The sequence below is a fragment of the Dipodomys spectabilis genome, unplaced genomic scaffold (genome assembly GCF_019054845.1).
Source record: "Dipodomys spectabilis isolate Male_0828 unplaced genomic scaffold, ASM1905484v1 ptg000342l, whole genome shotgun sequence".
NCBI lineage: Eukaryota > Metazoa > Chordata > Mammalia > Rodentia > Heteromyidae > Dipodomys > Dipodomys spectabilis.
Genome location: NW_024871019.1, coordinates 858,257 through 873,858, shown reverse-complemented (window position 1 = coordinate 873,858; position 15,602 = coordinate 858,257). Strand labels below are relative to the sequence as shown.

Sequence of the window (15,602 nt, the reverse complement as noted above, 5' to 3'; positions counted from 1 at the left end):
CAGACCACTTGACTCACATCTCCTCTTCCAGCTTTTTGCTGGTTAACTGGAGATAAGAGTCTCAAGGATTCCCGCCCCCCGCCCCCCATAACCAGCTTTCAACTGTGAGCCTCAGATCTCCGTCTCTTGAGGAGCTAGGGTGACAGGTGTAAGTCACCGGCTCAAAGCCTCTTTCCTTTATTTCTATCACCAGTATACCCCTTAGCATTTAGAGGTGTTTCTTGCATGGATCCTAGTCTGTCTCCGTTGGTTTCAGAGTTTTCTGTCTAGTTCTTTATTACAGCCATTCACCCACGTGGTTACTACTGTGGTCTTAGTTTTACTGCCACTTTTAAGTGTTTATGTCCTTTTTTTTGACTTCAATTGCTTCTTAAAACAACAGCTTTCAGTATGTGATGTTTTTACTCAGCGCTGAGGGCCTTCTGAGCAGGTTTGTGTTTTATTTTTATTTATAGGAGTTATCTCTATAACTATGTAGAATGAACTTCAGTTAAAAATATTTCTTTTGAGCCAGGATTTTACTCTGTGGCTCAGGCTGACTACTTAACCTTCAGATCATCCTTTGTCAGTTTCCCAAATACAGGGATTACAGGTGGGCACCACCACACCCAAGCATTTTTTGTTTGTTTTTTAATTTCTAAGTATTCTTTTTTTTTTTTTGCCGGTTGTGGAGCCTGAACTCTGGGCCTGGGTGCTGTCCCTCAGCTCTTTAGCTCAAGGCTAATGCTCTACCACTTGAGCCACAGCAGCACTTCGGGCTTTTTCTGCTTATGTGGTGCTGGGGAATCGAACCCAGGGCCTCATGCATGCAAGGCAAATGCTCTACCACTGAGCCACCTTCCCAGCCCCTTATGTGGGTTTTTAAAATCAAAGTTGTTTTTTTTTTTGGGGGGGGGTCTGGTTGTGGGGCCTGAACTCTGGGCCTGGGTGCTGTCCCTCAGCTCTTCAGCTCAAGGCTAACACTCTACCACTTGAGCCACAGCGCCACTTCCGGCTTTTTTCTTTTTGCTTATGTGGTGCTGAGGAATCAAACCCGGGGCCTCAGGCATGCAAGGCAAGCGCTCTACCACTGAGCCACCTTCCCAGCCCCAAAATCAAAGTTGTTTAAAGAGTTTTTCTTCCATAGCCAATTGGTAGTGTTTTCCCATCCTGAGCCTTTGAACTCGGGGCCTGGACGCTGTCGGTGAGCTTTTGTGCCAGAGGCTAGCGCTCTACCGCTTGACCCACTGCACTACTTCTGGCCTTTTTTGGGGGGGGGTGAGGGGTAGATTATGGGAGAAAAGAGTCCCACAGACTATCCTGTCCGGGCTGGCTTTGAACCGTGATCTTCAGACCCCTGAGTAGCTAGAGGATGACAGGTGTGAGGCCGCTGACCGCCCCAGTGAAAAGAGGTTTTTCCTGGATTGTCCAGTTGGTAGTGGTTTATGATTCCATTAATTCTGTGACTAGTTTCTTGGGTGGTGGTGGGGGGAGTATTGGCTCAGAAACTAAGCTTGGCTAGGATGACAGATGGAGGAGCCACCAGCCTCTCCCCCCCCTCCCCCCCCCCCCCGCACCCCTTATTATTACTGTCCCATGGGAGTGGACGGACGGACGGCGGGGGTCGCTGGCGGCTCTAACCCAGGCCTCTGCTCTCCTTGCAGGAGCTTGGGCCCCGGCCGCAGCCCGGTAGAGGCTGTGGGGGTCCCCACCCCGTGGGGCTGCCCGGAGCGGGGACGGCCCGGCCATGGGCCAGAAACTGTCAGGGAGCCTCAAGGCGGCGGAGGTTCGAGACCCGGCGGGGCAGCGGCGCTGCCCCTCCTCCTCCTCCCCGGCGAAGCGGGCGGAGGCCGCGGCGGCGGCGCGAGGCCCCGAGGCCGGGAGGCCCGCGCGGCTGGACCAGCTGCTGGACATGCCGGCCGCCGGCCCGGCCGTGCAGCTGCGGCACGCCTGGAACCCCGAGGACCGGTCGCTGAACGTGTTCGTCAAGGACGACGACCGGCTGACGTTCCACCGGCACCCGGTGGCGCAGAGCACCGACGGCATCCGCGGCAAGGTGGGGCACGCGCGCGGCCTGCACGCCTGGCAGATCCACTGGCCGGCGCGGCAGCGCGGCACGCACGCCGTGGTGGGCGTGGCCACGGCGCGCGCGCCGCTGCACGCCGTGGGCTACACGGCGCTGGTGGGCAGCGACGCCGAGTCCTGGGGCTGGGACCTGGGCCGCGGCCGCCTCTACCACGACGGCGACCACCGGCCCGGCGCCGCCTACCCGGCCGGCCTGGCCCCCGGCGAGGCCTTCGCCACGCCCGACTCGCTGCTGGTGCTGCTGGACATGGACGCGGGCACGCTCAGCTTCGTGGCGGACGGCCGCTACCTGGGCGTGGCCTTCCGCGGCCTGCGGGGCCGGAAGCTGTACCCGGTGGTGAGCGCCGTCTGGGGCCACTGCGAGGTCACCATGCGCTACATCAACGGCCTGGACCGTAAGTCGGGGCAGGCCTGTGCGGCCGGGCTGCGCTGTGGGGGGGGGGGGGGAAGGAGGTGGGGAGCTGGGCCTCAGTTTCCCCATCTGGTGTGTGTGTGGGGGGGGCTGGGGGACTGGAAGCTGGGCCTCAGTTTCCCCCATCTGCAATCCTAATGTGATGGTGTGGGGGGAGAGGGGGAAATGCAGAGCTGGGCCTCAGTTTCCCCATCTGCAAGCCTGATTTTGTGGTGGTGGGGTGCTGGGGGATTGGAAGCTAGGCCTCAGTTTCCCCATCTGGTGTGGGGAGGGGCCCCTGGGGGACTGGAAGCTGGGCCTCAGTTTCCCCATCTGCAATCGTAATGTGATGGTGCGGGCGGAGTGGGGGAAAATGCAGAGCTGGGCCTCGGTTTCCCCATTTGCAGCCCTGACTTCACAGTGGGCTGAGGGATTCAGAGCAGGGCCTCAGTTTCCCCATCTGCAATCCTAATGTGATGGTGTTGGGGGAGAGGGGAAAAATGCAGAGCTGGGCCTCGGTTTCCCCCATTTGCAGCCCTGACTTCACAGTGGGCTGAGGGATTCAGAGCTGGACCTCAGTTTCCCCATTTGCAGCCCTGACTTTACAGTGGGCTGAGGGATTCAGAACAGGGCCTCAGTTTCCCCATCTGCAAGCCTGATTTTGTGGTGGTGGGGTGCTGGGGGATTGGAAGCTAGGCCTCAGTTTCCCCATCTGGTGTGGGGGGGGCCCTGGGGGACTGGAAGCTGGGCCTCAGTTTCCCCATCTGCAATTCTAATGTGATGGTGTGGGCGGAGGGGGGGAAAATGCAGAGCTGGGCCTCAGTTTCCCCATTTGCAGCCCTGACTTCACAGTGGGCTGAGGGATTCAGAGCTGGGCCTCAGTTTCCTCATTTGCAGCCCTGACTTCAGAGTGGGCTGAGGGATTCAGAGCTGGGCCTCAGTTTCCCCGTCTGCAATCCTGATTTGGTGGTGGGCTTGGGAGCTGGAATCCCAACTTCGTTGTGGGCTGGGGAATTCAGAGCTGGGCCTCAGTTTCCCCATCTGCAGTCCTGACTTCGTGGTGGTCTGAGGGATGATTCCGAGCTGGGCCTCCGTTTCCTCATCTGCAAATGGCAGTTTCTGGGCATCCAACTCAGCGTTGCCACAGGCAGACAGCCAGGTGCCAGTGGCTCACACCTGTCATCCTAGCTACTCAGGGGACTGAGATCTGAGGATGGCGGTTCCAAGCCAGCCCAAGGGAAGGAAAGTCCATGAGACTTTAATAACCAATTAACCACCAAAAAGTGACTGTTGAGGTGTGGCTCAAGTGGTAGAGCACCAGCCTTGAGCAGAAAGAGCTAAGGGAGCACACTCAAGCCCTAGTACTGGTATACACACACACACACACACACACACACACACACACACACACACACGCGCGTGATAATAGGTGTGCTTAGAACCCAGTGGCCTTGGGCAAATCTTCGTAGGTGCTCCAGGGTGGTACAGCATGACACAGGCTCACCACAGCAGGAGATGCAGGAAGACAGTCCCTGGGCCCTGGCTTGTCAAGGTCACGCACCCTCCCCTCATTGATAAACTATAAGCAATGACAACTATGATCGCTGTCAACCTACCGCGTGCGGCTTCTGCCTGTGAGCTGTTAGGGATGAACTGAGGGAGGAGGTGCGAGGCGGGGGCTGTGCCATCTTCCAGCCTCTTCCAAGACAACCTAGAAATCTCAGCGGTGGCTGAACACTGGGCAGGCTGCGGACAAGCCCCGATGGCTGCAGGCTGAATGCCGACAGCTCTGAGGGCTACTCTGATTACACGGGTGCAATTGAGCAATCGGGACAGAGCCCAGGTCCTTGGAAGGGATGGTTGGGAGGTGAGGAGGCTTCTGGGTAGAGGCCCAGGTGGCTACAAGACCCCAGTGGGATCAGCTGTGCAGGGGTGGGGCTCAGGCATTTGCAGACTTCAAAGACTTCCTTCCGCAACCCTGCTGGAAATGGGGCAGTGCCTCATAGCAGGCATTCCAGTTGTGCATTTTTGGGGGCACCTGGAGATTGAATTTAGAGCCTTGTACACACTAGGCCCTAGTGTTCTACCACTTGAACCACACCTCCAGCCCTTTTTTGCTGCAGTTTTCAGATAGGGTGTAGCATTTTTTGTAGGGGCTACCTTTGGACCTCAATCCTCCTACTTACACCTCCTGCATAGCTGGTGTTACAGATGTGTTACAACTTTGTTTGTTGAGATAAAGTCTTGCCAAGATTTTTTTTTTTTTTTTTTGGGTGGTCCGGTCGTGGGCCTGAACTCTGGGCCTGGGCACTGTCCCTCAGCTCTTCAGCTCAAGGCTAGTGCTCTACCAGTTGAGCCACAATGCCACTTCCGGCTTTTTTTTCTTTTTGCTTATGTGGTGCTGAGGAATCAAACCCAGGGCCTCATGTATGCAAGGCAAGCCCTCTACCACTGAGCCACCTTCCCAACCCCAAGTCTTGCCAAGTTTTGCCTCAGCTGGCTTTAAATTTTTTTTTTTTTTTTGTCGGTCGTGGGGCTTGAACTCTGGGCCTGGGCGCTGTCCCTCAGCTCTTCAGCTCAAGGTGAGTGCTCTACCACTTGAGCTACAGCGCCACTTCCGGTTTTCTGGTGGTTTATTGGAGATAGGAGTCTCATGGTCTTTCTTGCCCGGGCTGGCTTTGAACCGCGATCCTCAGATCTCAGCCTCCTGAGTAGCTAGGATTACAGGAGTGAGCCACCAGCGCCCGGCTTCAGCTGGCTTTAAATTTTTATCCTGCCGAGTGGCCAGTGTGATCCTATCTACTCAGGAGGCTCAGATCTGAGGATCGAAGTTCGAAGCCATCCTGGGTAAAAAAGTTCCCGTGAGACTCTTATCACCAATAAACCACTCAAAAACACCAGAAGTGGTACAGTGGCTCAAGTGGTAGAGCTCTGGCCTTGAGCACAGAGAGGCTCAGGGACAGCGCCCAGATACTGAATTTGAGCCTCATAACCAACCCCCCCCCCAAAAAAAAAAAAATCTTATCCTGTCAGTCTCTGCCTCCCCAAGTAAGCTGGAATTACAGGTGTGAGCCACATACTTGGCCAGTTTGTTTATTTATTTGCAACTGCCAGCCAAATGAGGCCAATTGCAGACTCCTTTTCTTTAGAGAGATAAGAAAACAGAAGAGCAACCCTTCAGAGAGCCCGACATGGGGTTTCCCCCACCCCCAGATCTGTTACCTCTGAGACCCACTCTTTTCCCATGCTCCCTTCCTTAGTTGAGGGATGGAAAGTCAGACTGCAGAAAGCAATCGAGGGCACAGTGTGAGCCCTGCCAGGATCTTGCATTTGCTTGAGCGAAGAGTGGGCAGATCACAAGTCAACAGAAATGTGAGTGGCAGGCGGGGCTCTCTGGCACGCTCCGGGTTGTTGGACTATGTTGAAACAGTTGAGCCTCCTTGTAGCTGCTTGAATCTTGGCAAGGTTGGGTAGGTCCTGAGAAGGGCTGGTTTAGTTAACCCGTGGCCTTGTGGGAAATGTCTTAAGAATCACCTCAGTCGCTGGCTAGGCAGAGCTGGCTTGTAACAAGGTGGCAGAGTGCCTGCCCAGCAAAAAGGGTAAGGCTCTGAGTTCAAACCCCAGTTCCACCAAAAGAAAAAGAAAAAAAGCAAGCAAGCATGGTGATCAGATAAATCCCACGGTGAAAATAAGCAATGAGCATTCTGTGTCTTGTGGAATTAGGACTGGAAAAGTGACTGGCTGGGGGTTGGGGACTCCGTTACCCCCACCCTGTACCCCCAGCCCCGTGGGGCTCCTCGGCCCGGAGACTGACAGAAGACGGGCTGTGTCTCATGGTCTCTGGCTAGTGGATGAGGGGCGCAGGAAGAAGAGAGGAGACACAGAACAGCCAGAGACCCCAAACAGCTCTGTGTGTGTGTGTGTGTGTGTGTGTGTGTGTGTGTATGTGTACACCAGTACTTGAACTCATTGCCTAACCACTGTCCCTTGGCTTTTTCACTCAATGCTGGCACTCTACCACTTGAGCCACAGCTCCATCTCTGGCTTTTTGCTGGTTCCTTGGAGATAAGAGTCTCAAGGATTCTCCTGCTTGGACTGGCTTAAATCTGCATTGTCAGATCTCAGCTTCCTAAGTAGTCACTTGGCACCCAGCTTTCTTCTCTTTATTTTTATTTTATTTTATTTTTTTATTGGTTGTGGGGCTTGAACTCTGGGCCTGGGCGCTGTCCCTGCGCTCTTTAGCTCAAGGCGAGCGCTCTACCACTTGAGCCACAGCACCACTTCCGGTTTTCTAGTGGTTTATTGGAGAGAAGAGTCTCACGGACTTTTCCTGCCGGGGCTGGCTTTGAGCCGCGATTCTCAGATCTCAGCCTCCTGAGTAGCTAGGATGACAGGCGTGAGCCACTGGCGCCCAGCCCAGCTTTCTTTTTTTTTCTCTCCTTCCGATTTTAGCCACAGTAAGCTTTTGAGGCACTGTGACTCTTGCTTCCGTTTTCTGAGTCTTGGCAAGGTGAAGTACTTTGGATGGCACGTGGGGCAGCTGTGCCTAAGCCCTGGTCCTTGCCATTTGTTCATCCGGGCCTCCTACTCTCTGGCCCGCACGACCTTCGACCCCCGTTAAGAATGATCAGACTCTTTTGTTGTTGGTGGTGGTCGTGGGGCTTGAGCTCAGGGCCTGGGCACTGTTCCTGAGCTCTGTTTGCTCTAGGGCTTAAGACTCTACCACTTTGAGCCACAGCACCACTTCTGGTTTTCTGGTGGGTTCATTGGAGATACCATGGACTTCCCTGCTCAGGTTGGCTTCCAACCATGATCCTCAGATCTCAGTGAGGATTACAGGCATGAGCCACAGGCTGAATGACCAGCTTTTTTTGTCAGGGCTTAGGGCTGACTTCGGGGTAGGGACAGGATGCCCAGGTATTCTGAGATTTCTTGTCTGTTCCGGCTTGTCCACCTGTACCACACCAGAGAAGCTCTATTTCCACACATCGTTCCTAGATGGTTTAATCGATCTGCCAACAAGTATTTATTGGTTCCCCAGCCAAGCAGAGCAGCCTGGCAGCCGCCCAAGGCTTCCGGTGTGGACGAAGGCCAGAGAGAACACTCCACCAGCACGGCTCCAAGGACACCCTCTCCTTGTCCCAGCCCTCCTCCCACGCTGCCCAGTGGCTCCACTAGCCCCGCATGTCCTTCCAGCCTCCGTGAGGTCTGGATTTGACTTCTCCATCATCTGGCCTCTGTCTCCCCAGTAGCTGAAATCTAAAGTGGGAGCCATGGCCCCCGGCTATCTGGACAGGGAATTATTAGATTGTATTATAGACATCGCTCTGCATCTTGGCAGCTGTCTAAATACCAGTTAATGCGGCGTACCCTCATATGCTAATTAACAATGGTGTGTATTTATGATATGGGCATATTGTAATTTAATTTTTCAGATTACTATTTTTGGAATTCTTTTTTTTTTTTTTTTGGGTCCGGTTGTGGGGCCTGAACTCTGGGCCTGGGCGCTGTCCCTCAGCTCTTCAGCTCAAGGCTAGCACTCTACCACTTGAGCCACAGCGCCACTTCCGGCTTTTTTCTTATGTGGTGCTGAGGAATCGAACCCAGGGCCTCGAGCATGCAAGGCAAGTGCTCTACCACTGAGCCACCTTCCCAGCCCTTGGAATTCTTTTAAAAATGTGTGTGTGTGTGTGTGTGTGTGTGTATGTGTGTGTGTGTGTTGGTGTCAGTATTGGGGCCTCCTTCTTTCTCTTGGCTTTTTCCGCTCAAGGTGAGTGCTATGTCATTTGAGCCACACCTATTCTACCAGCTTTTTGATGGTTAACTGGGGATGAGAGACTCATGGACTGTTGTGCCCAAGCTGGCTTCCAACCACGATCCTTGGATCTCAGCCTCTTGAGTAGCTAGGATTACAGGTGTGAGCCGCTGGTTCCCAGAGCATTGCACCTTAGTCTTCCTGGTATCCCATGTTATATCTCCCCCCTCCCACCCTCTGTGGAACAAAGTATACAGAAAGTACTCATTAAATGCCTGTTTATTGTTTGGTGTCTTATCTCCTGAATAGCTTTTCCTTCCTCTACCGGGGCAGGCGGGGCAGGCAGGGCATCACAGTTGGCTGGCACAAAGGGTACTGCCTCTCCTGCTTGAAGTCTGGCCTGTCCTGCTTGAAGTTCTACCTCTCCTCTGTCCCCACCCACAGGCCAGCTGGAGGCCCTGTGATGAGGCAGACATAGCAATTCAGGACCCCAACATTCAGAAGCTGCTCCTTTCTTGTTGCTCCTCCAACAGGAGTGGGAGCTGCTCTGCTCTGCTCCCTTGGCTTTGGGGGCCTGGTGGGGAAGCTCCCACATTGAACCCAAGTCCTGCCTGCAGCTGCGGCCTTTGAAATGCAGATGACAGCATCTGGAAGGAGGACTGTTGCTCTGGCCTTTTTCTTTTTTTGGTTAGGTCGGTCGTGGGGCCTGAACTCTGGGCCTGGGCGCTGTCCCTTGGCTCTTCAGCTCAAGGCTAGCGCTCTACCACTTGAGCCACAGCGCCACTTCTGGCTTTTTTTTTTCTGCTTATGTGGTGCCGAGGAATCAAACCCAGGGCCTCATATATGCAAGGCAAGCGCTCTACCACTGAGCTACCTTCCCAGCCCTGCTCTGGCCTCTTGCATGGCCACCCAGACTCACTTCTGATTGATTAGCTGGGATCTCAGCAAGTCATTTCACCCTGGACCTTCCTTAGTTTGCTGGTCTAAAAGAAAGAAAGAAATGGCCAGGACCAGTGGCTCATACCTAGCTACTCAGAAAGCTGAGATCTGAAGATCATGATTCAAAGCCAGTCTGGTTAGGAAAGTCCAGGAGACTCTTAATCTCCAATGAATCACTCAAAAGCCAGAAGTAGAGCTGTGACTCAAGCAGTAGAGTGCTAGCCCTCAGTTCAAACCCCAGGCCTGGCAAAAAAAAAAATATTAAAAAATACATATATACACATTTATAGATAGATATACACTCACTGAGGTGCCAGGATCATGAATAATATATGGACAATATACAGAAATTGCCGCAGTACCTGGTAAGACAATGTATAGACCATTTTGTTGGCTCTGACTCTGCTTCCCACAGACTAAGAAAATCACTGTTACTAAGGCTGGAAATGACAGTTGTTAAATTACAGTGAGAGATTTTTTTATATTATTTTATTTTTTGTCGATCGTGGGGCTTGAACTCTGGGCTGGGTGCTCTTCCTGAGCTCTTCAGCTCAAGGCAAGCGCTTTACCACTTGAGCCACAGCGCCACTTCTGTTTTCTAGTGATTTATTGGAGATAAGAGTCTCACGGACTTTCCTGCCCGGGCTGGATTTGAACCACGCTCCTCAGATCTCAGCCTCCTAGGATGATAGCCGTGAACCACCGGCGCCCGGTGAGAGATTTTTTTTTTTGACCGAGGAATCCAAACCTCAGGCTTTGGAGAGTATAATAATAATAATAATAATTATTATTATTGTGTGTGTGCACATATGTGCACATGTGCACCAATACTGGGGCTTGCACTCAGGGCCTGGGTGGTCCCTGAACATCTGTGTGCAAGGCTAGCTCTCCACCACTTGAGCCATAGCTCCACTTCCGGTTTTCTGGTAGTTAATTGGAGATAAGAGTCTTGTGGATTTTCCTGCCCCGGCTGACTTTGAACCTTGGTTCTCAGATCTCAGCATCTTGAGTAGTTGGGATTACAGGCGTGAGCCTTCAGTGCCCGGCCCCAGAGTGTGTTTCTAGCAAGCCTTCCCTCCGACCCTGCATCTTTTGATGGCCCTGCAGCCAAGCTACCCGGGGCCCCCTCCATACCTTGGTCTGTGTCCACGGCCTCCGTTGGACATGACCCGCTTACGCCAACCACCCAGCAAATCCTGGCAGGGGCCTGCCTGGCTCTGCCAGCCATGCCTCCAGCTGCTGAGGCCAGAACACCGTGGCATCTGCAGGTTCTCCCTTCCCACCCCATCCCCGCTTGTCCTCATCCTCCCCAGCCATGGTGTGACTCAGTTTCTCTATTGTCCTGGGGGCGCGGTGGGGAAAGGCTTCTGTTTGGAGGGATTCCCGCAAATGGAAGCTGCTCTGGGTGACCCCTTGGGAAAGGCCTGACTCTGCTCCCAGCGTTTCCCCACCCCAGGCTAAGGAGCCCTCAGCCCATTGGCCTGCATGGGAAGATAGAGACTGGGAAGGGAAAAGAAAGGGCCAGCCCATGACACCTGCTAGGGAGGGACTTGGCTGTCAGGACCAATCCAGGCCTCTCCCCAGGGTCTACACCGCTTACCCTCCCAGCATTGTGCCCACCCCTCCCATGGTCACAGGTTTTGGGCTTCTGTGTGCTGAAGTCAGTCCTCTGCTGCTTCCCCAACCCCCCTGATGGGCTTGGCTTAGGACTCAGTGGGGGTGGGGGAGGTGCTGGAAGACAATGAGGAGAACCAATGGCCTGTGACATGTATTTGCTGACATCAGGCTGCTGGCTCACTTGTCTTGGTTAAGGAGAGGGGGTGCTTAGCCGTGAGTTAGGGTCTGGTCCGACACTAATACAGCTGCTGTCGGAGGCCTTCCATAATTCACAGGCGGGCCGAGCTGTTTTAATGGCTCTTCCTGGTCAGCTCTTCCAAGACTGGGGGGTGGGGGTGGGCTCCTTTAATGATTTATTTGCTGGGGGATGAAATTAAGCCCTGGCAGCAGGAGCTTGGAAAAGACAGGGCCCGGCTGGCTCTCCCAGCTTCTCCAGCCTTCTGGGAGACTGCGTTCTATAAATAGAGCTCTGTGAGAACCCGGGCTCCATGCTGGGAACCCTGATTTGCCAGGGCTGCCCCTGGGCTCCTGGGACAGCCCTACCCAATCTGGCCCCCTCCCTTCTGCTGGTTCCCCTGCACCCAGGGGACCCCCCGCAGTCCTGCAGAGCCCTGCTTTTGTCTCAGTAACGTATGGAGACGCGGCTGTGGCACACGCGTGTGTGGCCAGGTGTATGTGTTAGTCCGGGGGCTTGAACTCTGTGTCCCTGTGTCGCTGTCCTTTTGCTTTTTAACCCAAGGCTAATGCTCTACCAACTGGGCCATATCTCATTTGATGGATCACTGGAGATAACTTTTCCTGGCCCCAGCCGGCTTTGAGCCGCGATCCTCCAATCTCAGCCTCATGAGTAGCTGGGATGACAGGTGTGAGGCTCCAGCACCCCATGATAGGCTGTGCTTCTTAGTGGCTCACTGCCGAAGCACAGCCGAGTTCTAGAGCTTTCCCTCTGTGATGTTTCTTTCACAATGCCCGACTGTCCCAGAGCCAGAGCAGGTTTGCCCTGGGCTGTAGGGACGGGGGGGGGGGGGGGGGGGGGGCCTGGGCCTTGCAGGGAAGGGCGGGAACAGTGGCTGGCAGTGGAATGAGGGGACAGGGCCAGCTGGCTGGGGTGCATGCTTGGAGGGGGCTTGGGGTGTTTGGTGGGAACTCTTGCAGAAGTCCAGAACTCAGAAGACGCTTACAATTTGTGAAGGCCTGTCTGCTCCACTCTTCTCCCTTCCCAGCCCCTCCTGCATCTTTCCCATCCTCTCACACAGTGTGCGGTTCCCCTTGACTTGAAGGGCTTGGTTCCTGTGGCCCCACCTCTGGATTGGAGAGTTTAGTAATGGCCCCCAATTTGTCAGGACCTGGAGCTCAGAGTCTGATTGGAGCCACAGACAAATAAGCAAGGTTATTATCCATCAGCCAGTCACTCAGTGACTAAGTTTGGTTTTTTGTTTTTGTTTTTATTTTGTTGGTCGTGGGGCTTGAACTCTGGGCCTGCGCACTGTCCCTCAGCTCTTCAACTCAAGGCTGGCACTCTACCACTTGAGCCACAGCGCCACTTCTGGATTTTTCTGTGTATGTAGTACTGAGGAATTGAACCCAGGGCTTCATACATGCTAGGCGAGCACTCTACCACTGAGCCACCTTCCCAGCCCCTCAGTGACTAAGTTTTGAACACTTCCTGCATGTCTAGCACTAGGGACAGTATGATGACAATTTGAAGGAGATAGACAGGAAGAATAATAATTTAAAGACAAATGGTTATGATCAAATCCAATATTGTTTTTAAGAGGACAGAATGAAGCCAGGCCCAGGGGCTCACACGTGTAATCCCAGCTATTTGTAAGGTGGCGATAAGAAGGGTTACGGTTCAAAGCCAGCCCAGACCCCCCACCTCAAAAATCATAAGACACCCCCTTCTCCCTGTCCCCCAATCTCAAGTAGTAAAATCCCAGGCATGGTGGTGTACATGTATCATCCTAGCTATTTGGAAAGTGTCAGGTCTGTTTGTTGACAAGCTCTCCTTGTCTGGGGACTTGGAGTCCTTCCTATAGCCCAGGCATGGGCCCCCCTTCCCCCCTTGCTGCGTCTTTTCCACCTCTGTGGCTGCTTCCTGGAAGGTGGCACCAAAACCTGGTTCGGCTCAGAGGAGTCTCCTGGGATGGCAGGGCTGGCAGGCCGGTCCACCAGTGTGCACCTGCAGACCTGGGAGGTGCGAGGGTTGGGAGTGGTGCTTCGGGGCTTTCATTTCTTCTGGATCTGACACGGCCACCTCTGTTGGCTACGGAAGGTTCTTTTTCCGAATGGATTGTTCAGCTGTGTGAAACTGGAGGACACTTTTTTTTCCCCCAGTCGAGGAGCTTGAACTCAGAGCCTGGGCACCATCTCTGAGCTCTTTTTTTTGTTTGTTTGTTTTTGGTTTTGGTCATGTAGCTTGAACTCTGGGCCTAGGCGCTGTCCCTCAGCTCTTCAGCTCAAGGCTAGTGCTCTACCACTTGAGCCACAGCACCACTTCCGGTTTTCTAGTGGTTTATTGGAGATAAGAGTTTCACGGAGAACTGGGAAGGTGGCTCAGTGGTAGAGCGCTTGCCTTGCATATATGAGGCCCTGGGTTCGATTCCTCAGCACCACATAAGCAGAAAAAAAAAAGCCAGAAGTGGCACTGTGGCTCAAGTGGTAGAGTGCTAGCCTTGAGCTGAAGAGCTGAGGGACAGTGCCCAGGCCCAGAGTTCAGGCCCACGACCAGAACTCCCCCCCCAAAAAAAAAAAAAAAGTTTCCATGGAGTTTCCTGCCCTGGCTGGCTTTGAACCGCGATCCTCAGATCTCACTTCCTGAGTAGCTAGGATGACAGGCGTGAGCCACCGGCGCCCGGCTCTGAGCTCTTTTTGCTCAAAGCTAGCACTCTATCACTTGGAGCTGTTAGGTTTTTAAAAAGAGGTAGCCCAGTAAGAACAGCACCACCCACATGGTATTCAGGTAAGAGGTTAGGTTTATTCAGTAGACCTGCTGGGATCAGGCCAGGTTGGCCCTCCACGCGGCTGGAAAGGCCTGGGAAAGAGCTGGGAAAGAGAAGAGAGAGCTGGGAATGAGAAGCGAGAGCTGGGAAAGAGAAGAGAGAGATGGGAAAGAGGGCTGGGAAAGAGAGAGAGCTGGGAAAAAGAGAGAAAAGAGCTGAGAAGGGAAGAGCTGAGAAAGAGTGTCTGAGCCTGGGCTAGGCCTTATCTAGGGTATGGGTGGAGAAAGGTGTGGCCACATCAAATTCAGATGTGACTTCAGCGGATGCAGATGTGACCTCTTCTAGGTGTGCCAGTGGCCTAGGTAACGCAGGTACTGGGTAGAGACTTTGCTACGAGGAGGGTGGAGTCTGCTCGCCATCCAGGAGCGGACTTTACAGGAGCCACAGTGCTACTTAGGTTTTCTGGGGGTTCATTGGAGATCAGAATCTCCCTGACTTTCCTGCTTGGGCTGGCTTTGAATTACAGTCCTCAGATCTCAGCCTCCTGAATAGCCAGGGTGACACTAGGGAGCCACCTGCAGGAAAACACTCTTGAACGAACTTGACTTCCCCAGTCTAGTGTTGGGTGTCAAGAAGGGAGGAAAGAAAGCAGGTCCTAGCAGGACACCAGACAGGGGGCCAGGAAACTGGTCAGCCACAGGCCGTGCAACTCCAAGGCATGCTACCTCCTCTGTCTGTGCCTTGGTTTCCCCCTCAGACAGTGGCCTCACGGCTCTCCGTACTTCTGTGGTCTCTGGTTTGTTGGATGACAGACACTCTTAGCATCCAATAGGATAGCCACCAGCCATGTGGTAGCTGCTTAATTAAGATGAAATCGCGTTGATTAAGCTGAAAACATCCTTGCTTCAGTGGCACTGGCTGTAGACAAAAAAATTCCTTTTCTAGGCACACTGGCCGCTGCCGTGTTAGATGGTGCGGCCGTGTAAGGAACCTTCCAGGGCATGAGAGATCTGGGCAGCGCTGCTTTGGAGCTGCTTTGGGGAGATGGATGGATGGAGAGAACAGGGGCGCCAGTCCACATGGGTGGGGGGGGGCAGTCCAGGGAGGTGCGGTCAGGACCTGGAGACCTCAGAGAATGGCAGAGGGCCTAGGTGGGGAGGAGGGCTGATAGGAGGTATGCCAGGAATCCAGAGGGGGAAGAGCCTGGGGCCCCTGTGTGTGTGTGTGGGGGCACCTTTGAGATGGCTGTGACAGCCCAGAACTGCAGGTTGAATGAGCAGCAGGGCCTAATGGTCTTGAGCCAGAGCCAACCCTCCCCCCCCCCTCAGCCCCCCTAGCCTCCCATAGAAGGAGAGAGATTATGGAGATAAAACCAAGGAAAGCCCTTGGCAAACACAAGGCTTGGGCGGTTTAGGGATAACTTCACCCACTCAGTCTCTCACCTGTGACTTCTGTCCTGTCTGTCTGTCTAGCCCTGGAACTCCAAGCCGCCCCTGCCTCAGAGCCGGTGGCACCCTCCCTTTTCTCCCCTGCCTGGTGGCTGCTCCTCAGCAGGACATACACTCTGAGACCCCTGGAAGGCTTTCCTTGTTCCTCACACATGGATCTGTCTGGCTGTCAGCTCCAACTCAGCCCCGGCTACAGCCTCCCCTCCCCCTCCCCATGTATAAACAAACCCAGGGCAGAGGTCAAAGGCCAGAGCTGGGCTTTAGCTGGATGTCCCTTGGGGTGACCTGGCAGGAAGTGGCCTGCTGTCAGGTTTAGCACAGCCCCCGCCCTCCCCCGCTCTTGGTCCCTGATAGGCTTTTTCATTTGTACTCCTCACAGAATGCAGGCAATGTTTTTGGCAGGTTTGGTTGATGAATCCCCTGCTGCACTCCAGCCCCAGATGGGT

The 15,602-nt window shown here is 54.1% G+C and overlaps 1 protein-coding gene across 1 annotated transcript in view; it reads left to right on the top strand.

Moving 5' to 3' along the window:
• The first annotated feature begins 1,726 nt into the window (after positions 1 to 1,726).
• Positions 1,727 to 15,602, top strand: part of Spsb4 (splA/ryanodine receptor domain and SOCS box containing 4) — a 28,099-nt gene continuing 14,223 nt past the window's right edge. The window contains exon 1 of the mRNA XM_042665768.1: positions 1,727 to 2,459. Within this exon, the coding sequence (XP_042521702.1) occupies positions 1,727 to 2,459 (733 nt within the window). The remainder of the gene's footprint in view (positions 2,460 to 15,602) is intronic.